The 26,294-nt window shown below is 44.6% G+C and overlaps 1 protein-coding gene across 1 annotated transcript in view; it reads right to left on the reverse strand.

Annotated features, from left to right (window-relative positions):
- TYRO3 (TYRO3 protein tyrosine kinase) overlaps positions 1–26,294 on the reverse strand; it is a 395,592-nt gene that overhangs the window by 73,685 nt on the left and 295,613 nt on the right. The window contains exons 11-15 of the mRNA XM_078659652.1: positions 26,148–26,248; positions 24,967–25,062; positions 20,988–21,068; positions 17,440–17,532; positions 2,306–2,427 (exon numbers count right to left, since the gene is read on the reverse strand). Coding sequence (XP_078515778.1) covers positions 2,306–2,427; positions 17,440–17,532; positions 20,988–21,068; positions 24,967–25,062; positions 26,148–26,248 — 493 coding nt within the window. The remainder of the gene's footprint in view (positions 1–2,305; positions 2,428–17,439; positions 17,533–20,987; positions 21,069–24,966; positions 25,063–26,147; positions 26,249–26,294) is intronic.

Below are 26,294 nucleotides of genomic sequence, written 5' to 3' on the forward strand. Positions count from 1 at the left end.
GTGTAGGCTTTGCTGATAGGGCAAACAAACAATAAAAGATAGTTTGTATTTTGTACTACAGGCTGATGTAACAGCTGAGACGAGAGTGACCACAACTCTCCAGGTAATTGAGTATACTGACTGCAGTTCTGACAGCTTCGCCTACAAACCACTGATCTCAAGTGTGTTCGTTAATGAGTTCAGTGGAAGCAAAGTAAGGCCACAACACCGATAATGCATTAAACAATCACACAGGTCTACATCGTGTTATTAAATTAAATTCACCACAAATTATGCACGCCCCAGTAGGGTCACACATGTTTTTTTAATTCAAAAGTATAAGCACACCTATACTTAATACTATGCAATATCAATTTAGAACAGCTCAACCGACATGCCCCAGGGGAATCTCTGCAGCCCGGTATTCCGGGAAAGTAGAAGTGGGCAAGAAGGGAAAAATAGATTATTTGCCAAAAATGCAACACTTTACGACAGACACTGATGATTAAAGCCACCATGTTTTACTTGAAAAGTGGCGAGTCTTTAAGGGCTAAGGTTTGCGTCTGTCTTTTGTTTGTGGTTATCTATGTCAATTAAAACAGATTCCGCCACTAATGTCCTTGAACTTCCTGACTTTGCTCTTGGTTAGTTCCAACATGTGCAGAATCCCACTGAGTTACTGTATTTAAAATGAATGGAATCTATCCGATCGCTATGGCCTTGAACCAACTACACTGTGACTGCTAGTTCCCAAGATGGTCATGTTTAAAATTCCATATTTGGGTCAAAGAACAAACCGGTATTTCCTTTTCGAAAAGGAAATCTACTCAGACTTGAATCCTCAAGCTGAACTTTAGTGACTATTTATCCCTTTTGCTTAACTCAGGGCTGGTGGCAGATGTTTCGAAGTTTCAGCAGTGAAATTGTGAGTCTGCCTTCCTTTGCACGAAGGGGAAACTGCAAGGTCAACTACAGTTTCCCCAACCAAAGCATTCCACTCTGCATAACCTAGAAACAGAATAACTTTTTTTTGCATAAAAGCATACATACTATATACATCAAAGGTGTGCAAGGTAGTTTCAGACGTTCTGAATCCATACCTGATTTTCGGGAAATCTACCTATGCTCTAAATAGAGAACCTTCATGCTGTCAGCGATGATCTTGAAAATCTAGGATAGATCCGGCCCTCCTGGAACTACATTATACATTTGTGAACTACAACATAATCTTTTCAAAAGCTGGTTGGCAGCTTTCATATGTTAAGTGCCAATTGTACTATTAAATGCTTGCAAAATACTGGTCACTATTTGAAAGCAGTGTTCTTGAGACCAGTAAATATTTTTATGAACCAACCTATGTGCCATTAGGTCGATTCCTATAAAACAGAATAGGATAGAGAACCCTTGTGACCTTCCTGATGAATATTAATTTGATTTTTTTTTTTACAAAGAGTTTTATATAGCGCGAAATGGACCAGAACCAACGGGTATCAGAGTGCTTTACATGAGCAGCAGTTTTGTTACAGAAGGACACATTAATTTTTGTTAGGCAGGGGGAGATTAGGTGATTTGCCCAGAATCACAGGATGTTGAGCGTCGTTGCCGAGACTCGAACCCGGTTCTTCAGCTTCGAGGTCGACCGCTCTAGCCATAAAGCTACATCCGCTCCCAAACTGCAACCCAATCCAATTGGTCACAACGATGGGGATGGTGGCCTGCAAGGGTCAACAAGCCACTACATCTTGTGATTTTCAATAAAGTAAACTTTTTTTTTTTTTTATTGCAGCTTGTTTCCCTATAATGAAATGAGGCTGTGCTTAAAAAATGTTTTTCTTTTTGGCAGTGGTACCCAGGACTAATGCCAGCTCTTCAAAAAAACAATATGTTTTTTTAACACACACAGGACAACGGGGATGCCTTCCCTTTTGCGAATGGGTTATCACTTCCTTTGAGGTGTTTATACATTTTGAATATTTTGCAACCAGATTTCGGTCACTAAACATTGATACCTAAGATACCGATTTGGTATCTGCAAGTGATGCCCACAACACGTCCCTTCCAGATACCCAATCTGTATCCATTCAGAATCCCATTTTAGAATTCAGAATTCGTTTCCAACTCCTAAAATGCGATTAGTACATGGGAAAAAACATTTTAAGAATAGCAATTGGCGAACTGGAGCATTTGCAACTGATGAAATGCCTAGTATATAAGACTTTTCAATATTGGTTTCTTAATGTACACTCATATGACCTTGGATTGATGTATGAATTATGCTCTAAAACAGGTCAGCAGTAGATTAGCATCTAGCAGTCGATTGACTTACAAAAGGTTCTTCTCCTATCCGGGACATGAGCATGTAGGTGTGAAGGTCACCATACTTCATAAATGGCAGGATGACCATGGGAACAGGAAGGCGCCCCTTGGCACGACTCCGTAAACTCACACCTGTGAAGGATATCAGACAGAAAATAAGTCCACAGGAAATGCAAAAGAATTGCAACAAACTTGCTTTGAAGGTATTTATTGGTATCATCACCAAGATAGTCAAGTAATTAAATGTAGTTCTAATTTGTACTTTCATTTCTTGTTCCATACACAGAAAATAAAGATGACTGTCCCTTAGGAGTAAAGAATTAAACATTTTAATTGACTTAAAAAGAAGCTACCAAATGCCTCCTTCGCTGCTTTGTATATTAATATGACCAACAATTCTAAACAATTCTTTTACATTTTAACTTCCTAATAATACCACTTTTACTACATTGTTTTTAAAAAAGGGAGATACAAATGCAAACTAAAACAAAAAAATGCAGGTAAGGAATTTATCAAGATGAACACAGAGGCAAAAGTAATCTCTAATAAAATGTACACTGAAGAGCATGTTAAACAAGTAGGACGAATTGTTTAAAGTGTGTTACAAGCCAACCCAAGACCCGCGGGGCGGGATTTAATGTGTTAACTAATTCTAGTCAATGTTGGTTCAGTCTTGATTCTGGGGAGTTGAAAGTACCAGGAGCAGGTGGAAATACAGAGCGAGTTCTGGAAGCAGTGCATGTAGTTCGGCACGATTGGAAAAAATTTATTAAAAATTGTATGGCAGAGCAAGAGTCTTTTTTTAATGGACTACCATTTCAGGGTCTAGCGCTCATTTTGGCATACAGATTGGCAGAGGAATCTCAACTTTGAGCCCTGAAACATTGATGATCTCCAACGAAATCCTTCCATCTCCAAATACTTACCTTGACCTCAAGTATACTCCATGATCACTGAGGGATCAACAGAACATAGCTTCTCACAAATTAAATGAATATGGAGGCTACCATGCAGAGTGTGCACTAGATGTGACAAAGAATATGAATCATGAAACTTTAGCACATGAGCTGCAATAGTGCACATCCAATGGAATCAGAGTTGATAGTCAATTTTTTTGGAGTAAAAGGCGAGGAGGGCTTTAAAAACAAACATTGGCAAAGCCAGTAGGTCTCACCTATGTGCAAGGTATTGGCTTTGCCAATGTCTTTTAGACATGTTGTACAGCATTGTGGCTGCTGTGCAGCTTTGCTAAATGTTATAAGAAACAAGCATTTACAATGCAATGGTTTTGCCTTTGTTAAGGTTCCACCAGGTCCACCATGGTGCGGCTCTGAGCCCCAAGCAGAGCAGCAGCAGGGCCCAGCAGAGCAGGGCGGGGGGCAGCAGGGGCTCGCAGAGGTGTTTCCTGGGGCAGCCGCCCAGGTCCACCATGGTGCGGCTCCGAGCCCCAAGCCTCTGGTGGTGGTGCTGCTGCGCTCGGTAGCCCATTTAACTTACCGGGCACTCTGGCGGGGGCTCCTTGCGACGGCGGCAATCTCCTGGGCACTTCTCCGGTCTCCCTCTTCGGCATGGGAGACCGGCAACGTCCTCCGCTTCTCCCGGGGCTCCCTCCAGGCCACTGGAGCCCCGCGTGGACCGCCATACTTCTTCTCCTGGGCCGCCGTCCTGGCGGGGGCTCCTTGCGACGGCGGCAATCTCCTGGGCACTTCTTCGGTCTCCCTCTTCAGCATGGGAGACCGGCAACGTCCTCCGCTTCTCCCGGGGCTCCCTCCAGGCCACGGGAGCCCCGCGTGGGCCGTCAAACTTCTTCTCCTGGGCTGCCGTCTTCCTTCTTCCCCCGGGCGGGGGCAGGCACTTCCGCCCGGCCGCGCTAGGATTGGCCGGCCGGCTAGTCACTTCCGGGTCGCCGCGGGCAGCGCGGCGGCCCGTCTCTAGCTCAGGCAGGCGGGCGGCGAAGTTTCCCGATGGATGCGCCGCTCTCAGGGCGAGCCTCCGATGGTGGCGAAGCTGCGGCCAATCGCAGCGCGGCTCCAGCGATGACGTGGCGGCTCAATAACCACTCCTAGCGCGGCGGCACTGAGGGGGCTCGACCGCCTCAGCCAATGGGAGGGCAGCCTCCTTCGTTCTTGCTCTCCGCGGCCCCGGCGAGATCCTCAAGTTATTCTCGGCCCCGGGCAGCGGCGGCAATCAGGGAGGCAGCGTTTGCACCGTAGTAGGAGGCGGCCGAGCGCTCGGGGTCCCACTAGTGCCTTACCAGATTCGGGGGCGTTCCCGGCTTTCGGCTGACGTCGCGTGACGTCGGCAAAAGCCAAAGAATCTCGGGAACGCCCCCGAATCTGGTCCGGCATTGACGGACAGGCCCCTCGTCCAATGGCTAGGCTCCATTTATGGAGCCAGCCAATGAATGACGAGGGCCGACCCAAACCCACACTACAGTTCTCATTAGGTTTTCGCCTGCGCGAAAAAGCTGCGCAGAGCGCAGCTTTCGCCAGGCAAAACCTAAAAAAGAGCTATAAGCATTTTTTTTTTACCTTCCAGTGTCAGTGCTTTTTTAAAAATAGCTTTTGTAGTGCTTTCTTAATAACTTTTAACTATGCTGCTCTACAACATGGCTAAAAGACACCGGCAGAGCCAGTGGCTCTCACATAGACCTGACCTATTGGCTTTGTAATGCGTATTAGAACTGACAAACACTTGAGCCTCCAAAGGGTGGCAAAGCCTGGATGGTCTTTGAAAGATAAAATACAGAAGTATGCCAATCACAGGCCAAGTCAGTGCCTTTGAGATGCTACTAGGGCTCCAACAGAGCTATCATAGGAGGGGAAAAGCTGTCAATTATCATTCAGGCTGCTTTTTCTGAAAGCAGAACTACGACATGTCCAGTGCTGGATGCAGATTATTGTTTGGTGTTTTTTCTTATAGAGGGTCGGGGAATACAGACAATGGGTGGGAGGGGAAAAAGCAACACAGACAATGGGAGTGTGGAGGGGGGGAGAAGCAACATGACAATGGGAGTGTGGAGGGGGGGAGAAGCAGCACGACAATGGGAGGGTGGGGGGGAGAAGCAACACGGACAATGGGAGGGTGGGGGAGAAGCAACACAGGCAATGGGAGGGTGGGGTAGCAGCAACAAAGGCAATGGGAGGGTGGGGGGAGAAGCAACATGGACAACGGGAGAGTGGGGGGTAGAAGCAACAGGAACAACAGGAGGGAGGAGGGAGAAGCAAAACGGACAACATGAGGGTGGGGGGAGAAGTAACACGGACAACGGGAAGATGAGGAGAAGCAACACTGACAATAGGAGGGCGGGGTAGGATATAAGAATCTACACAGACAACGGGAGGCAGGGGGTGGGAAAAGAAGCACATTATAAACAACCAATAAGACATTATATACAACTGAACAACACTATTAAAAAAAGGTTTAATAAACAATGTTTTCTGCTAGTTTTCTTTTTATTACACCACTGGCAACTTCCTCCTGCTTGCAGGGCATTCTGGTGCTTATTTGTACTCTCAAACCCAGTAATCCTGTTCAATTGTTTCTGCCCTCTAAACAATGATTTAACCTTCGTGCATTGTTTGGAAGCCAAAACTTGTTTTACTGATAATGGGCAAATACTGGTGCTTCTTCAAAGCCGGTGATCCCTTTTCGTTGTTGTTGTTAAAAGTCTGGTGTCCAATTAAGCCACTTGCTTTGAGTCCAACACATCTAAAGAGTGAATTAGAATTAATTGTCAACAGCGGCACTTATGACAGCTGCCACAAGGTGGAACTGTTTGTGAAATTCAGAGCTGAGCAGAACAACAGTTGTTGATTAATCCATTATATATTAAAAACAACTAAGACCTGTCGCCCAAGCAATTCTTACAGTTCCGAGGGTCTGAAACAGTCTGAATTATCACACTTGTAGGAGTGCGATGGTTAGTAGTTGTGTTGGTATTGTCAATGGCAGCGCTGGCCATGTAATAGCACTTTTTAGGTTTTGCCTGGCGAAAGCTGCGCTCTGCGCAGCTTTTTCGCGCAGGCGAAAACCTAATGAGAACTGTAGTGTGGGTTTGGGTCGGCCCTCGTCATTCATTGGCTGGCTCCATAAATGGAGCCTAGCCATTGGACGAGGGGCCTGTCCGTCAATGCCGGACCAGATTCGGGGGGGTTCCCGAGATTCTTTGGCTTTTGCCGACGTCACGCGACGTCAGCCGAAAGCCGGGAACGCCCCCGAATCTGGTAAGGCACTAGTAGCACCCCGAGCGCTCGGCCGCCTCCTACTACGGTGCAAACGCTGCCTCCCTGATTGCCGCCGCTGCCCGGGGCAGAGAATAACTTGAGGATCTCGCCGGGGCCGCGGAGAGCAAGAACGAAGGAGGCTGCCCTCCCATTGGCTGAGGCGGTCGAGCCCCCTCAGTGCCGCCGCGCTAGGAGTGGTTATTGAGCCGCCACGTCATCGCTGGAGCCGCGCTGCGATTGGCCGCAGCTTCGCCACCATCGGAGGCTCGCCCTGAGAGCGGCGCATCCATCGGGAAACTTCGCCGCCCGCCTGCCTGAGCTAGAGACGGGCCGCCGCGCTGCCCGCGGCGACCCGGAAGTGACTAGCCGGCCGGCCAATCCTAGCGCGGCCGGCCGGAAGTGCCCGCCCCCGCCCGGGGGAAGAAGGAAGACGGCAGCCCAGGAGAAGAAGTATGGCGGCCCACGCGGGGCTCCCGTGGCCTGGAGGGAGCCCCGGGAGAAGCGGAGGACGTTGCCGGTCTCCCATGCTGAAGAGGGAGACCGGAGAGGTTCCCAGGAGATTGCCGCCGTCGCAAGGAGCCCCCGCCAGGACGGCGGCCCAGGAGAAGAAGTATGGCGGTCCACGCGGGGCTCCAGTGGCCTGGAGGGAGCCCCGGGAGAAGCGGAGGACGTTGCCGGTCTCCCATGCCGAAGAGGGAGACCGGAGAAGTGCCCAGGAGATTGCCGCCATCGCAAGGAGCCCCCGCCAGAGTGCCCGGTAAGTTAAATGGGCTACCGAGCGCAGCAGCACCACCACCACCAGAGGCTTGGGGCTCGGAGCCGCACCATGGTGGACCTGGGCGGCTGCCCCAGGAAACACCTCTGCGAGCCCCTGCTGCCCCCCGCCCTGCTCTGCTGGGCCCTGCTGCTGCTCTGCTTGGGGCTCAGAGCCGCACCATGGTGGACCTGGTGGAACCTTAACAAAGGCAAAACCATTGCATTGTAAATGCTTGTTTGTTTTACTTATGGAGGGTGGGAACACAGACAATGGGAGGGTGAGGGTGGGTGGAAAACATCCTGCTATTGATAAAGGACAACAGGAGGGAGACGGGGTAGAAAATTAGCCCACTACTAATACTTTTTATCTGATGTACCAGGAGCAGACCCAGAACTGAGTATTAATGATCCTTAACCCTGCGGTCCCTAGGAGTGTGCAAGCCCTGGTTATTGAGAAATGGAATAAACTTTATAAATAAATAAATAAATAAAAGTAAAACAAAAACAAGAAAAGTGGTTTTTTTGTTATGGCTGGGTGAAAGGGAAAACAGACAATAGGAGGGTGAAGGGAGGGGTGGGAAATAGTAACTGAATCGCAAGGGATGCAGCGGGCTGTCACAAATCAAAATGGATCCATCTGTGCTTTGTCCCTGTGCCACACAGATGAAAGGAAGTGAAGCCTGGCCCATGCCGGCCAATGATGGGGACAGCAGCAATAAAGAGTGGCGATCAAACTAATCCAATAACAAGCATTTACGATGCAATGGTTTTGCCTTTGTTAAAGTTAGAGCTATTGGCATTGCTCTTGACATTATATTTATTTATGTTTTTTTAACATAAATAAATGGCATTGCCATTTACAATGCCACTAGCTTTATCTCTCGCAAATGACACACACAAACACACACAGAGCCCCCCCACACACACACCCATACAGAGCCCCCCCACACACACCCACACAGCCCCCCACACACACAGCCACACAAAGCTTCCCACACACACAGCCACACAAAGCTTCCCACACACACAGCTACACAGAGCCCTCCACACACACCCACACAGCACAAGCAGGCAACAGGGGCACACGGAGGCACAAGCAGTGGGTGCATCGGTGGAGCTGAGTGGTGGGTGCATCGGTGGAGCTGTGTCGGTGGAGCTGTGTGGTGGGTGCATCGGTGGAGCTGTGTGGTGGGTGCATCGGTGGAGCTGTGTGGTGGGTGCATCGGTGGAACTGTGTCGGTGGAGCTGTGTGGTGGGTGCATCGGTGGAGCTTGAGTGCTACCTCCTGCACCATCAGTAGCAGACATATTAAAATGGCACAGATGGTCGCTTTGGATCAGCCAATCTGTGGTGGACATTTTTGAGTTTCTTAAAGCATAAGAAAATTAATTCAAAGATAACCATCAAGGATGCGCTCGCCATCGCGGATCCATCTGGGAGAGAGAAAAAACCATTGGCAAAGTCCAACAGATTTCACAAGCAAGACCTACGGGCTTTGTCAATGCCTGTTGACAGAAATATAGGCTTTGAAGTCAAGACATGTTAAATGATGTTGGTTTATAAACCAGTTCTGAGTGTAACATACTTGACTTGGGACCACTTAGCAGAGTTGTAACTAACTGCTCCCCTACCCAACATATGTCAGAGGCAAGTTATACATCGGTAGTCTTAAATGTAATAAATACAAAGTTTGATAATGGCAATATCATACTGGAAAATGTGGACTAAATAACAATACGGATTACTAAATTAAAACACCAAAGCTTTTATTGGCAGTTTATTTCCTTGAAGTTTGTCCACATCTGATTTACTTCCTTACAAGCACTTTAAATGAACTCACCTACAAACGGTCTGGAGAAGGTCTTTAACAATAGTGCTCTCAAGGATGCAGCGTTTCTATAGGTTCAAAGGGACACAGTTACTGACAACTGAGTGAAGTAAAGACGACGGCAAGCGTTTCAACATTGACTTCATTCTGGTTGCCAATGACAAGGAAAATTTTCAAGGCCTGCCTCTGCATAATGTGATCAGGTCCTGACAACGTTTTCCATACAACTCACCATTCATAGAACGGACACACAGAGACATAAGACCAGAGGATGAGTGTAACCCGCAAAACACTTGTAAAGTGTTGTCGTGGAAATGAATGAAAGTAATTGGGCGACCAAAATAAAATAAAATACAAAGTATGTCATTGATAATGTTCTTTTGATGCGGGTTCTACCGGAATAGAAATTCTTAAGGATTTGTTGAGAGCAAGAGCACGAGGAATCTTCACAGACGGAATGTCCATTCTAAACATGCAAAGGGTGCTTCCATTAACTCCAGCACATGCTTTGCAAAACTTTAAAGCAGAAGCTCCAACTCGCAAGCATAGAGTTTCACTTTTACCTCTGCCCCTCCTTGCTCAATGACAATCAACGCTCTCTAAAGTCAGCCTGCTTAAACCGAAGTACGGCCGCCGGGGTCAGGTCTGCGGGAGGACATGACGAGCGACGAGTGAAGGTAGGAGACAGGGGGAGAGAGGTTGGGGCAGGAAGGCAGGGGAAGAGAGGAGGGAAAAAAAAAAAAAAAAAAATCGACTCACCTGCACCTTGCGACGGCGGCACTTCTCCGGTCTCCCTCTTCGGCATGGGAGACCGGCAACGTCGACAATCTCTCTGGCACTTCTCCGGTCTCCCTCTTCGGCATGGGAGACCGGCAACGTCCTCCGCATCTCCCGGGGTTCCCTCCAGGCCACGGGAGCCCCGCGGGCGCCGCCATACTTCTTGCCGTCTTCCTTCTTCCCCCGGGCTGCGGGGGGCGGGCACTTCCGGCCGGCCGCGCTAGGATTGGCCGGCCGGCCAGTCACGGGGCGGGAAACGGGGGAGGAGAGACGCAGAAGTGCCGGCAATGCCGGACCAGACTCGGGGGCGTTCCCGGCGTCGCGTGACGTCGGCAAAAGCCAAAGAATGTCAGGAACGCCCCCGTGTCTGGTCCGGCATTGACGGACAGGCCCCTCATCCAATGGCTAGGCTCCATTTACGGAGCCAGCCAATGAATGACGAGGGCCGACCCAAAGCACACTACAGTTCTCATCAGGTTTTCGCCTGCGCGAAAAAGATGCGCAGAGCGCATCTTTTTGGCGAGGCAAAACCTAAAAAGCAGTGGGCGGGCTCCAAGCCCTTTCCTGCAAACAATACCCTTCGCAGCAACAGCGAAAGCTCGCTGTCATGCAAGACCTAAAAAGATAAGCAAACTTACTCCAAGTTATCAAAGTTGCATTTGTCAAATGAAGTGGAGCAAGCCGATTTTTATCTATAATGATTTCCAAGTTTTATGCTTTCAGACTTTAGTTTATCTCACTGCTTTATTTATACAAACTACAAAAATAAGAGCTCAGCCAGTTTGCTCCAATTTTTTCAACAGGCGAATACCTGATATGCACTGTAGCAGTAACATAGCACAAAATAATACTTTCTCCACTTTTGCACCATGGCCATGTTGATGGAGTCTGGCACCAAATTTGGATCATTGTCATGCTCTTAAGTGCTGTCCGCACTAAACTTCCGGTTTTGTTTGCTGAGACATGCTCTGCTCTTAAAATGGTTACACAACCTAACCCCCCCCCCCCCCCAATCCACTGTTCCACCTCCGAATGCAAAACAGTTTACCAGTCTGGGGTGTGAAGCATGTTATAATGCGCAGTGTACGCCAATTAGAAATGACGATATCAGGCTTGTCGGGCTGGCATGCCATAAATGTGGCAATACACAACTGCGATGTTTTCACTCCTGAAAGAGTGGAAAATAGGATTTAAATGCCTTGGGCTAAGATTTCAGGCAGATAATCCCAAAGGCATGCTTTCTGGGCAGAGAGTCCGAGGGAAGAATGTGTACTGGAAACTACTTAACTGCCGAGAGAACAGGGATTAATCACTTCCGTTTACTCAATATGGCTGGGAGGAAGGGAAACTGTGGTCTGTAGAGTGCACACTGTGAGTTAACAGAAGTAGTGAAAAAGTAGGGCAGGGAAAATAACTGTAAGAGTATGTATTATGACCAAGGTTAAAAACTGATAAACAGAATTTCTTAACACAATAACAAACTTTTTGGCAAGAATTTTTTTTTTGTCATTTATGACGAATTTCAGGTGTAATGGGAGTTATGACAGTGTCAACTTCCCAGGACTATTCACCAGTGTAAACAGTTAAGGATGTATTGTATTGTGTAATTCATTTATATGGCTTACTACCCCTGACAAGGTGTCGAAGCGCTTTTTCGGCGAGTAGCCTGCTACTCCGGGAACCCATAAAGGATTACTGGTGAATTAGTACAGTCATAGTGCTGTATGAAAGTAATGTGAGCAGTGTATATGTTAGTCTGTTATTTGGATTGAGAAGGATTGTGGAGGGAAAAGGTTTGCATTTATATAGCGCTTACTACCCCTGACGAGGTGTCGAAGCGCTTTTTCGGCGTGTTGCACACTTCTCCGGAACCCATAAAGAATTAGTGGTGAATTAGTACAGTTGGTAAACAGCGTTTACAACGCAACTTTTACCATGCACTACCTTTACCACGCAACTTTTACAACGCAAGTCGTTACAACGACTTGCGCTGGGGGCGCTGTAGGATAGGAATAGTTTAATTTACTATCAAAAACTTTCCCTACTATCCACGGGGACTGGAGTTGGAATAGTGAATTAAACTATTCACTATCCAGCACCCCCCCAACGCAAGTCGTTGTAACGACTTGTATTGTAAAAGTTGCGTGGTAAAGGCATGCGTTGTAAAAGCATGCGTAGTAACGACATACATCCGTACAGTCATAGTGCAGTATGAAAGTAATTTAAGCAGTGTATATGTTAGTCTGTTATTTGGATTGAGAAGGATTGTGGAGGGATAGAAAAGAGAAAAGGTTTGCATTTATATAGCGCTTGCTACCCCTAATGAGGTGTTGAAGCACTATTTTGGTGAGTTGCATGCTATTCCGGAGCCTATAAAGATCGGTGAATTAGTATAGTGAGTGTATCTGTACAATTCCAGTTCCACATGCTATTTTTGTCCTCCACTGTTTCGATATTTTCCTTTCAAACAAATCACTTTCCCAATGTTATTGGTGTTCTTTACCCTTTGTCACTCTGGAAACCGGTTTACTTTTGGGTGCCCCTCGTCACTAGGGTAAAATGGGCCCTTAGAATTAAATTTATTAGGCATATTTTTGTACTATAGTTGTTTAGGTCTCACCTAAATGCAGCTTTAGCTGTTTGCTGTCGAAGACCTATTGTATCCAATACACTATACAGAGTGGGCTTTGGGTCAGCCTCTTGCTCATGACTGGATGGCTTTCTTGTCTATATTGAGTCTCTGCTCCTAAATCAATGGTGTTTCTCCCTATTCTTGCATATGTCTCTCACTTAGTGCATTGCTGCTTACATGGTTTCTGATTGGTTCAGTTGTGGTCTTCCCCTGCTGACGTGAGAGGACTATTTTTATATTTTTATTACAGTTTTAACATTCCATGGGAGGTTCTATGCTTTTGTCCGGAAACAGTTCTGAACTTCATAACACTTACGTAGAAACGTTTTTGTATTCTCAGTTTTTAGGTCTTGCCAACAGACAAGTTTTAGCAGTCTATTACAAAAAACACCTATTGTAAAAAATATCAAAATTTACAGGGGGCTTTGGTCGAGCCCCCACCGTTTCACTGGATGGCTTTCCTGTCAATCTTATTGGTTTGCTTTTTATTCAATGGCTTTCCTTCCTCTTCTTGTGTTTGTCGCTCCACCGGAGCATAGCTTCAATCCTTTTATTTGGCTTACTTGTATTCTTCCACTTCTCACATTCAGGGAACTACTTTTTTTAGCACTCTTTGGGAGTGCATGAGCTTTCTTGGCCTCTCCCTCATTTCCAGCTTCCCTTACAAATGCTAACCTCCTCGCCTGCGCGCCCCATGTATTTCCTTCCACTTTATTTCATCCATTGCTTTTTCTAAACCTGCCCTGGCTTTTTGTTCTGTTTTTTTAGTGCATTTTACTCCCTCATAGCTCAAGTAACTCAGTTGCTCACAACACCACTCCTCATTTCTTTTCCTCTGTGTTTATTACTCCCTCCTCCATTCCATCGCATTACTTAAAAAAAATGTGTTCCCAATTTCCAGAAGGACAAAGCAGTAACCATTTGCTACAGGGCTGCTCCACTTTTAAAAAGCACTTTTGCACACATTTAAATATGTATATGTCTTAGTCTGCAGTCTGATTGTGTTCTGGCTGCAGGTGTTCAAGAACCACCGGAGATGGTGAGCATCTCTTCAAGATAAGCAGGGGTTCTGGTTGTGATGGTTTGGTAAGGATGCAGCTGGTTTTGAAGATGGTCTTGGGGTGGGTAAAGTAAGCCAATGGAATTCCATCAAGATACAGATCTACTTATCTCACGAAGAACATCAGCTAAACCTGCGCTCCGGCAACTACACTGGCTGCCGGTACAACAAAGGATTGAATTTAAGGCTATGACCATTGTCCACAAAGCCCTAACCAAGACAGGACCTGATCTCATGCAATCTATGTATCGTCCCTATCAAACTAATAGGACCCTTAGATCTAGCAATAAGAACCTTCTGGCAGTCCCCAGAATAAGGAGATGCCGTATGGGTGGCAGGCGTTTTGCTGTTCAGTCAGCAAAGCTTTGGAACAGCCTGCCCGACGCTATTCGGATAGAGGAGAACCATCTTAGGTTTAGGAATATGCTGAAAACCCTCTTATTTCCCTAAATCATCGGGGATGAATTGGACCACTGAAGCGCTGGGATGCCTCGGGTAACCATGCGCTATACAAATGAGTAGTCATTCATTCATTCATTCAAATGAGATTATATTTCTTTAGACCCTGGATGAGATACACTGTGCCATTTAGGATGCCCATAAAGGTGCCAGCTCACTATCCAGATGTGATAGTAAAATGGCTTGAACATCAGCTCTCAAGTCGTTTACTGAAAGAAATAGTTCCATTTTATTTTTTTAGAAGAGAGCTGGCACAAGGTGAGGGTGAGGTTGGCACCCATGGTGAATCCAAGTGACATGACCTTTGGTGAAAGTGAAAATTGAGGTTCAACACTATTAAAGTTCATGTCATTGAACAAAGTGTGTACTGTTTTTTGATTGCTGTTCTTGGCAATAACAGGCATTCGGTCTTAGTTGGTTTGAGCTTCAGGTAGGTGCTGGACATCCAGGTCTGGGTGATAATGCAGACAGTGTTGAGGTGTTGGATGTCTAGAGCAGAGGAGACTAATATATGAAATTGTGTATTATCTGCATATTGGTGACTTATTATGTTGTATAGAGCATCAAGCAGCTCTAGGTAGAGCAGGGGTCTCCAACATTTTCTATAACAAAAGCTACATCATCTGATCAATGAGAATAGATCCAAAGCTACTAATGACTTTGATCATTGCTGCAGTAAAGACCACATCAAATACAATCAGTATAATTACCACAACTTCCAGAATTACTAGCAATGACCACCCAGATGTATGTCACAATATCAAGAGACAAAATACTGCGTCATGCCAAAATATCAAATCCAGGATATGACTAATACAATATCATGGAATTAGGTAAATAAAGAGCATTCAAATGACCATAAACGGGATACCAGTTTGGCCTTTGCCTAATTTCATTAATTATTGAAATCCAACAATGTATCAGTGCTTGATCGAGTAATTCCATCACAACACAGGATGCTGACAACTTAGTTTTGAAAGTTTGTAGTTTATCTAAACTATCCTTCTTTCTGAATACCAACACTGCCTTCAGAAAGACAGCTTGACTATCCATAGAGAACACATATGAAAACTGTTTCAAAGAACAGCTGGTTCTCTTTAACAGGATTTTGCAATCTAGCTACTCTGCAGGTTTAACTGGGGTGTATTGACTCACAGCTGTTAAAGATGCCAAAGCGAGGTGGGAAGGAAATGTAACACATTGCATGGGGGTCCGCTATAGCGTGGGCGCAATTGGAAGAGATCCAGCACCCACCATTAAAATCTCCTAGCTTCTGTTTGAAGTTGACAACTACACTTCCACATGCCAGTGTAATATGTGTGTGTTATGAGCAAGAAAAAGGATACATAAAAGGTACCCATATGTTATAGTCTATAATTCTCATGTGTGCTTCTTGTGACATGGTAGTAAACCACCAATTGAAGACGTCAAAGAAGCACTTATTGGCATATTATAAACATTATATGAAATTGAAACCACCACATACAGCAATTATTTATAATATTTCTACTAATTTGCAGAGATTCCTGGGTGAATCAAAAAATATCCTGTAATTGTAATTAATATCCATGGTTAATGTCTAACAGCATTAATGGAACTCACACAGACACTCTGCCACGCCTCATTTTTAATCAGTTGTCCTCAATATTTTAAAGATATCTTCCAAATAATACATTGTTCTTGTCAAAGAACTTGTGCATTGGACTGCCCCCTTGTATATTGAAGCTGAAACCTGCTAATATTTTTCGAGGCTTAATCCAATTTCTTATATCAAATCATTCAACTATCTTACTTGATCAATCAGTTGAACCACAAAAAGGGAGATAGAAGAAAGAATGCTTAAGGATGAGACAGGCTATCCTGCACTTGCTAGTAAGATGTCACACAAGTAAACCCCTACACCCTAGAGGGAGTGATTGAGTGAAATCTGTGGTATTTTGCTTCAGAAAGAAGATCTTTTCTTGTGTGGTAAAAAAAAAAAAAGAGGTTTACCCTCACTCAGCCAAAGGTGACATCTCTAGTAGATATTCCCCCAAAATACAATTTTAAATATCATCCTGACGGAATGTATGACCATAATATCAACTACCATGATCTCGTAAAGATAAATATTGTAAGTAATTTAGATTTACTATCCTTTACTCCATATAATTATACCTTGACAATACATGTATCTTCAATGTACTTAGTTGTGGAGATAAGAATAGTAAATCAAAACTTGTATATATTATAAAGTCAATATTCTGGAACAATATTAAGGCGAGATAATGTACTGTCTCAGTATTGCAATCTATAATCCCAGCTACATCAGTCAGTTAATGTGCCCACTGATGATGGGCGCCATAGAGTGAGCCTTTATTTTTAGGTCTGGCTAGAGGCAGCATCATGTGTTCCAAAAAGAGTACAAAAAAATACACACATGAACATTCACACAGAGGAGTTTTCGGTGATCCCTCTTTATCCATTGGTCTGTTCAAGTGTCATTTACATTTTGCTTCCACCCACCACAACTGCAGCATGGGGCAATGTGCGAACCCACTACAGCCTCTAGTGTTCATCACTGTGAGTGACAGCATTTTGCTCTTGTATATCGACCAAGAAAGTAGTTCACTTGTATGTCAGAGCTGGTGGGCCCACCACTGCTTTCTTTTCATTGTATTACTTATTTTTGCAAATATATGCACATTGCCTTTAGTAAGAAGCATTTTTGCTGCTGCCAAACGTTTGATGTTTGGTACATAAGCATGCAAAAAAAAAACAAAAAAAAAAACACATTGCAGGCTTGGTTAGGCCAGCACTGTTGGCTTTGCAAATTCATGTTTAATCTGTTTAAAGTTAGTCACACAGGCAGAGTGCTTATGTACAGGAAGTAGTGTTTGCTGTACCTCACAAATGAAACTCTTGCAGCAAAAGGCGTCCTTAAAATAAACATGTGAAAGAAGGAGAAAACCTAGAAGTCATATATGGAACCAAATCCTTGTGAGTTGTTTTAGAACAAAGTGTTAGAGGACCGCAAACCTGAAAACATGTTTTGCAACGTTTATGGGTATATATTTTCGCCAAGAGAGGCATAAACCTGTATAATGAGGCCAACGGCGCGCCAGAGCAGTAAAGACTCTTAAAACAGGTGGGATTCAGGGTTTCAGATTAGTTTCTGGAGGTTTCTAAAAGGGGGTTGTTCCCTGACAAATTGGGAATCAGTGGGACACTTGAAGTATAGGAAACAAACAGGGATCTGAGCTCAGAGCCAGCAAACACATTTAAGTTGCTATTTCATTCATCTGTGTTATGTGAATTTTGTCTCATCACACCAGTGCACAATCCCTTACACTGAATCAGACGCAGAAATGTACACAAACAATACTGTACATTGACTGATTTACTCCTCCTGTAGTAATCGTCTCACCTATAAGTTTACTAACGTTTGGATGGTTAAATTCTTTCATGAAAGCCGCTTCTCGCAAGAACTCCTCGATATCGCTGGAGGTGAAAATATCAGCTGGAAAACAAAACAAAATAGCACCCATTAAATATCTGTGACTATTAAATGTGTCTTTTGAGGAATCAACAGTAAACGGTCACAGTACTGGAACAAAAAAACAGAGAACTGACTACTGGAAAACCTGTAAAGACAGGGAGTAACATGCAATGCAAGAACCATTGTGCGACTATCATGTGGTTAAGTCTACTAGAAGGACTACCCTACTTCTGCCTAAACTGATTCGCATGTGCATGAATATGGTGAGGCATACATTTAGGAACAGTAACATAGTGATGAAAATTAGAATTTAGACTGACTTGTAACCAGCCGCGGCCCGTGGAGGGAGTTACGGTGGGGCAGGGAGGCGGGGCGGGGTGGAGGGTGCTAAAAACCGGCATATGGATAATTGCAGGTAAGTAAACACTTTAATTAATAAAACGAATTTCGTAGCGCGCACTGCATTTGTGGGCGGAGTTCAGACGGCCCCCGGCCATCCTGAGTACACGCCCAGTGTGACGTAGGACAGCCGGGGCCGTCCTGAGCACGCAAGCCGGGGCCGTCCTCGCACCGCGGCAGAATTCGCGGCGCAGGTGAGGGGTTAAAGGAAATCCATCTGAGGATTCTCACACAATTGGAAGTGGATCCTAACGTTTGCTGAACATTACCCTGACAAAAAGATCGACCATGCTCTGACACGCCTCCAAGTGTGGCGATGGCTACCAGCGGGGACTGGTCATCTCTTCTACCCTCCACTAACCCAGCGCCATTTGCTGCTTTACACCTTCTCACTCCTTCCTTATCAGCCTGTGTTACATGATTATTCAGTTAGAGCGGTGGTACACAGAGGGCTCTGTTGCTCAGTGGTCAAGTCCAGAGTTTAGAATAAGACTGCACATAAATACGTGGGGAGTAGGCAATGCACAGCTCTTCATGTCCATGCTTTTGCCATAAGATGAGCACAAATAATAATAACATTCTAAATAAACTGTGGGCAAGAGTTAGGAGTGGCTGTCATAACCAAATGACATGAACCACATGCATTGAGGCTTGAATTGACCACTGCTCAACTAGCACTTTCTGCCATGCTTCAGGACTTAGAAGACCCATATCAAACATCTCAATGAGTCAGTACCTTGAGATACTGCACTAATCTGAGCTTTTTCGCATTGACAATCTTTAACCAAAATGCATTTGTCCGTTGCCCTAGTGGTAGACCTGATCAAGCAGGTCAGTGAAGCTGGCCATGATGTATTCATAGCTCTATAATTAGGACATTAAATGGTTGCTTTGACTTTGAAGGTATGAGACAGTCAAAGACGCTTGCCATCCAATAGGACATGGTGGCTTCTAAAAAGGGAGCGAGGATTGAAGTACTAGTGGACGTGCTGTAACACTGCGCAGCATCTCCAACACCCAGAGCTAACGTTGGGTATTCATTAATGGCACACACATTACTCTTAAAGTATGCTTTCAGACTTTATTCAAATACACTTATGGGTCCTGAAAGTACAAAGCAGAGCCTAACATGGTGGACCACTCTGCATGGCTATGGGAAGGGGCTCTGTTAAAAGAAGGGGGTGAGTGTGGCTAATTTAGATTGGAAAGGGTGGCCACTGACGGATGAAACTCGGTAATGCCTAGCAATTGATAACCACTTGGCAATACTATTGAGGTGAAACGTGCTGCATCTGGCAATTGGGACGGATTTAATAGGAACAGTGGGCGTTTCTGGGAAGACCTCTATCGAGCACTGAGGAAATGTCTGTCAAGCACTATGGAGGATAATAGCAAGAATGTGCATGGCACTACCAGGTAATTGTGAGAACAACCATGTGATGGAGAGAAGACTGCCAGGTAATAGTGATGTCACTGGTAGACTCTTGTGTGCAGAACTGGGAAAGCTCTGCTGGGCAACAGTAAAGATCCTTGCTGGGCTATAGGGGGTATTACAAGGAAGGAGGGAACACACTGATGGGTAATGATGATGAAGGCAGTGGTGAAGGTGTGACAGACAATTAGGATGGCAATGCTGACCAATGAAGAAAGATCTGCTGGGCAATGGAAAGATGCTGCTAGGCACAAAGAAAGGGTTGGTGCTCCTGGCCAATGAGAGAAGCAGGCTACCAGGTGATAGGACAGGTAAGCATAACCAGGAAATATAGAGGTTAGACCTGGCAATGGGATGGGCTAATATGGGCCCTCCTCAGCAGTATGGGGGATGCAGTTAAGTATTGGGAACATGATGAAGGTGCTAGCGGGCAATCGTGAACACACTTGCTGACCATGGGGAGGGAACCATTGGGAGGGGCTTTGGCAGCTGAAGGGGGTGCGCAGCTATGTAATTAGGGTTGCTGCCAAGCAATGGTGATAGTTCTGTAAGGGAATGGGGATAGCTCTACTGGGCCATAGCAAATGGGCAGACAGCAAAATGGATGGTGCAGGGAACATGGAGTGAGCAGACAAGCAATGGGTGTATGCAAGCAGATAATACTGAGGGCAACTGGTGCGGAAGGAGGGGACTTTAGTAAGCCAATGGAGAGAGTCCTGATCTGAAATGGTGAAGAATGGCACACCCAGGAAGGAAGCATTTAAAATAAGTCTTAACTGAAGGGAGCAGGGTGCAGACATGAATTGTTGTGCAAGAGACTAGGCTTTCCATTTCAGAGCCATGGGAAGCCACACAAGAGATAAGTTGATAGCTACACGTACAAAGCAATACTCATAGTCACAGAAGAGTGCATCTACAAATGACATTCACAGTGCTGCAGTAAAGGTAACATTTGTGATACCGGTAAACTGCACATTTGTACCACTCTCCCAGGTTTTCAGAAACAATGCAAAACTGAAATGCCATAACAATGCCTTACATCATGTAAATATTGTGTGGGTAAACAACAGCAAACGGCCTGTGTAAATGAATGCATAAAAAATGACAGTAATGCAATCGCCACAGGTGATTTTCTACTTAGAAGCCAAGAACCATAAAGGATGGTCAAAAACTACAGCTCATTATTGTGATATTATTAACTGGGTTATAACCTTTAGACTTAGAAAATTACATTTAATGGGTTTAAATTAGTAAAAACGCCAGCCTCAACTTTAAAAATTGTAGGCTTGGTGATACAGTTTGCAAGATGTTTACGCTTCCCAGATTCGGGGTCCAGATCTCTGTAAGGTATTGGTTGAAACATTTTGTGCATTTCATTAGCAGCAGTCTAGAGTTTCTGTGTTGCCAACCACCATATAATTTATTTATAGGTCTTTTTAAAGTGTTGACCAATGTACAATGGTTTAACAAAGCTGTGTTCACCACTAATTTTGCCCTCAATGATTCTGGCCGATTCTTGCCAATTACATGGGGAACGCCCACCTCGATGAAGACCACAGAGTTTTACACAATTGCCTCTATGTCGTGCCATACTGGCTTGGCTGCACCTTGAGAAAGAGCAGTTTTTGCAAAGAAAGCTTCTCACCTTTCAGCATCTTCACGGCCACCTTCTGGAACGAGCCATCCTCCAGTTTCAGAAGAGCTTCCCGGACAGACCCAAACTCCCCTGAGAGGGAACCAGAGAGAGCAGATTATTAATGGTCGGCCATGTTAGTGATTTCATCAATATGGCACAGATCTATGGCAGCCAACCAAGGCAGCGACTGGCATTACGTATTAACTTAGAGGATACGGTGAAAGTTGTTTCAGATCATCGAAACAAGCAGAGGAAAAACACTCATGGCAGGAGGGACAGAACAATCAAAGTCACCACGAGTCTACAAAGAGTATGACTGTAGTAGGATTGTAATGTAATATTTATTTCTAATTACATTCTTCTGTCTTCCATAACAGCACAGATAATAAAAAGTGGGCAAAAACGTAGCGTTAGCTTTGTGATATCACACGAAATAACCACAGCTGTATAACCCCCATTACCAAATAGTGCTTAATCAGACCACCAGAAAAGATACTACATAAAAATAAAATTTCGCATTAAAGGCGTGATTTGGAGTTGTGGGGTATCTGGGACACCCCCAATAGTGAAGAAACTGATAGCCCAGTAGGGAAATGCCCCTGGAGGAATTTCATCCGCCATCATTTTGCCGGGGTGTATTCTCCGCCATGATCATCACTTTCTCCCCGAATAACAGGGCCTTCACCACACAACTCTAACTCATGCTCTTATTGTTTACTTGATGGGCTACTGGAGACCTGCCTGAAGATGCAATGTTAGAAGAGTGCTATAATGCACACCTAACAATTGCCTGAAAAAGAGAAAATTAAAGACGGCACAATATACAATTTTCTGGTCAATAAGGAACAAAATGTGGAAGATCCAGTTAGAATGTAAGTAAAGTTCTACCAGCGACCCTGTGTGTCCTACTAAAGGGGTGGTGAGTGCAACCCTCGCACACACCCCTTGTTGTGAGTACCACACAGACCTCAATGTACGTCATTAACATCAAAGCCATGATATTAGTTTTCTATATAGAAAGTACAATACACATCCTGGTGCAATGAGACATTTCATTCAACCGAGAGTAATATAGTAACCTGGCTGCTGCTTTTGAAAATATTTCATCTCCTTACTTGTTCCTTCCCCTAATCTCTCAATAGTATGTGGAAGAAGTTCAGGAGCAAAGGTTGAGACAAGTTGGCCACCCCGTGATGTAATCTATTACTAACAATGGAGTTTCGTCCCATGCATAACGCACATTACACATCATTTAGAGGCCTAAAAATGTTACAAAATGTACACCTCCTATGAATTACAAATACTACTCCGTACAAAATTAAGAGCTTTTAACGTTCACAAGAAGCAGAGCATTCATTATGCAATTTGAGTAGTGGACGTTACAATGAAATTGAACAAATCAAGATTAACTGCTCACAGCCAGATGTCCTTTCAGAATCACTGATGATTGTGGGGAATGTTATAAAACCTAAGAGAGTTCGATTTCCAGGAATACATTACAAAAAAATCCATTTTATTTCATTGAGGGTCCTACAATCATCTCAGGTGACAGCTAAGAACACATGAGCTATACATTTCAAGGGTAGCATTAAAAACACAATTCACAGGGGCACAATTAAAGAGCGTATGCTCATTTGCAGCAAGTTTGCTGCTTGCATAATAGGGAATGGAACAAACATGGTACAGCCTTGTATCACTTAACGCCTGATGTGTTTACATAACAAGAGAATAAGGAACGTTTTGTCCACTTTTTAAAGTTTACAGACCAGACAATGTTTCAGTCAAAATTAGCTTGACCAGGGAGTTTTACATATGCGAAATGAATTGTGCAAAAATAATCTGCTCTGTCTTTTTGAAAAAGGGTAATTATTTGATAGAAATTCGTTGTTAAAACATTTATTCATTTACTAAGAATACATGAGCTACATACGGGTTTAAAAATATATCTGTTAGACTAGAGCAAAGTCTGATTACCCATATACCAGGTTTCTGTAATAGGGCCAAGCCTAGCGAGATTTGATTTAATGCCATGGCAGTGAAAATAAATGTGGCCCAATAACATGTTATTCAGAGTAACTATACTAATGAATGCACATTCACACATTTCTAACTACAGTGCAAAAGTCAACTTTTATTACCAGAGTAAAGCAAAACTGGCATGGTAGAACAATTTGTAATGCCTCACAGATTACATGTACACGTTTTACAGCCTCGCAGATTTCATGTACACTTTTTACGGCCTCGCAGATTGCATGCACACTTTTAGACCTCGCAGATTGCATGTATACTTTTAGGCCTCACAGATTGCCTGCACACTTTTTAATCCCTCGCAGATTGCATGCACACATTTTAGTGTCTCGCAGATAGCCTACACACTTTGTACTGCCACGCAGATGGCATGCACACTGCCTCGCAGATGGCATGCACACTTATTACTGCCTCGCAGATGGCATGTACACTTTTTACTGGAGCACAGATGGCATGCCTGCACACTTTTTACTGCCTCGCAGATGGCATGCACACTTTTTACTGGAGCACAGATGGCATGCCTGCACACTTTTTACTGCCTCGCAGATGGCATGCACACTTTTTACTGGAGCACAGATGGCATGCCTGTACACTTTTTACTGCCTCGCAGATGGCATGCACACTTTTTACTGGAGCACAGATGGCATGCCTGCACACTTTTTACTGCCTCGCAGATGGCATGCACACTTTTTACTGGAGCAGATGGCATGCCTGCACACTTTTTACTGCCTCGCAGATGGCATGCACACTTTTTACTGGTGCACAGATAGCAGGCACACTTTCTATTGGCGCGCAGATGGCATGCACCCTTTCTACTGGCGCGCACATGGCATGCACACTTTTTAGTGTCTCGCAGATTGCCTGCACACTTTTTACTGCCTTGCAAATTGTATGCACACTTTTTACTGCCTCGCAAACGGCATGCACACTTTTTACTGGTGCACACACTTTTTAGTGTCTCGCAGATTGCCTGCACACTTTTTTACTGCCTCGCAAATTGTATGCACACTTTTTACTGCCTCGCAGATTGCATGCACACTTTTTAGTGTCTCGCAGATTGCCTGCACACTTTTTACTGGCGCACAGACGGCATGCACACTTTTTAGTTTCTCGCAGATTGCCTGCACACTTTTTACTGCCTCGCAGATGGCATGAACACTTTTTACTGGCTCGCAGACAACATGCACACTTTTTACTGGCGCGCAGACATCATGCACACTTTTTACTGGCGCGCACATGGCATGCACACGTTTTACTGCCTCGCAGATTGCATGTAACAATTACACAGGGAAACAACTCTTAAAAGTCACAATCTCTTTTCAGTGTGAATTTAACTTAATCTGCAAATATAACACCCTTCTATCCATGTTTAGCTTCAAGTCCTTTAGTTAAAACAATTACACTCGAAAAATGCCATGCTATAAACCATGGTTACACATATACAGAGTGCAACATGCTATTTATTACCATAGTTGACTGAGGAGAGGGGCCATCGCTCACGGCTACACCGCTTGTGAGTCATGGACCCAACTCAATAATGGTAATAAACAGCATATTAAAATCTGTATATGCATATATACTACTTCCATTTATATAACTACTCATGCGACTCTGAGTGATGTAATGGCAGACACTATACTAAAGTCAACGTCCTTAATAATATCATGCATTGGACGGGCATTGTGCCGGGCTTCCTGTTAATGACATTACCATTGTCTGGGCCTTCAGGGTCGCTGTTTCCAAAAGACACTTCAATCAAACAATCAAGGTTTGTATAGCGCGACTACTCACCCGTGATGGTCTCAAGGTTCTCCACATTTCTAAGCTCTATACCCCAGGGTCTAGTTATAGAAGGTAGGACCCAAGGCCAAGTGAAACCAGTGCTCATCTGTGTGGGGGTAGAGAGCCCTGTTCATAAAGAGCAGATTACAGTCTTCCCATGTTGCTCCTGAGGCCTCACCTTTGCCAAGTGTCCGTCCCAGTGTAAACTGCTGCGGCTGGATCAGGAGATCCTGCAGTCTGCCCTTCAAGTCATTGCTGATGCCCACATTGTCCACTGAAAACAGAAAAACAAAGATAATAAGTCTCTGAGACAGACATACTTGTTGTACTGTGACAAAGAAGTGCCCGCTTCTTCTAGTCCTGAAACTAATGCTTCCCACATCTTCTAAGATACCAGATTTTAAATGACCAGAGAAACAGAACTAACTAAAGGACAAAGTTTTACTTCAAGTGTAAGAGGGTTTTTAAATCCTCATTAGCTGTTCACACGACACAATCCTGGCAGCTTAACTTTAAGACTGGGTTGTCCAATATTGGTGTATTAGGACCTGGTCCATTAAAGGACACCCACAATGGCTAAATGTAGATAAAATGAATCCAAAATGGAACTTATATGCATGGTCAGTGGTGATTCTGAAAATCTGGTATGGATCCTGTTCTCATGGGCTCAGGTTTTAGGAGTGCACTATTTAACACATCTGGTCAAATGGAAAGGCAATAGTAGCCTGCTGCTTTGGGTTTCATCAGCAGGGAGCGCCAGATTGACCATAAAAAACAGCAAATTGGAATAATTACTAGGGGACAAGGAGTGCAACTGGAGAAAAAAGCCACTATGTCTGCGGCAACAAAATCAATGCAAAGTTCCTGCTTTCAAATGATTTCTTCAGTTCCAAAGAGCATATCCACAGGCACAGCAAGTGCACTGAAACATTTAAAATCCGCCCACTGAGGAAAGTGTGGCAGGAGCCAATTTCCACGCCTTTACACAAATGTACTCTACTGGGTAGATGTCATTGGATTTGGCTGTTTTTGCTGACTTTTTGGTTGATATCTGCACTCACAAGTGAAATACCAGAAAACCCCACAAAGCATGAATTAGCAAAATTTAAGGAAGCAGAAAAATGCAGTTTGTGGCATTTTTTCATTTCGTGTTTCACAAAAAACTGAGGCCTAGAAGTAACACAAGACAGAGCAAGTGTGTTACATTTGAGAGATCATTTCAGGAGCTGCCTTATAAGGATAGGTGTAACAGAACTATTACCTTATGGCACACCCATCTGAAAGGCCCAGAACAGGCAGGGTTGATTGCCGCATGTAGACAAGACTTACACAGAACACTCACACCCTATCTTCACCTACATGTTGCCTCCATCAACTCTGGACCTCTTCGGTTGAAAGTCCTGGCAGCAGTAAAGTGGACCACTGGTCCTCCATGACCCAAAACAGACCCGAAGATAGTTCTGAAACAAAAGAAAATCAATTAGAAAACTTTAAAATAGAGTAACT

Source organism: Lissotriton helveticus, chromosome 9 (assembly GCF_964261635.1).
Source record: "Lissotriton helveticus chromosome 9, aLisHel1.1, whole genome shotgun sequence".
In the NCBI taxonomy this organism is placed as follows: domain Eukaryota; kingdom Metazoa; phylum Chordata; class Amphibia; order Caudata; family Salamandridae; genus Lissotriton; species Lissotriton helveticus.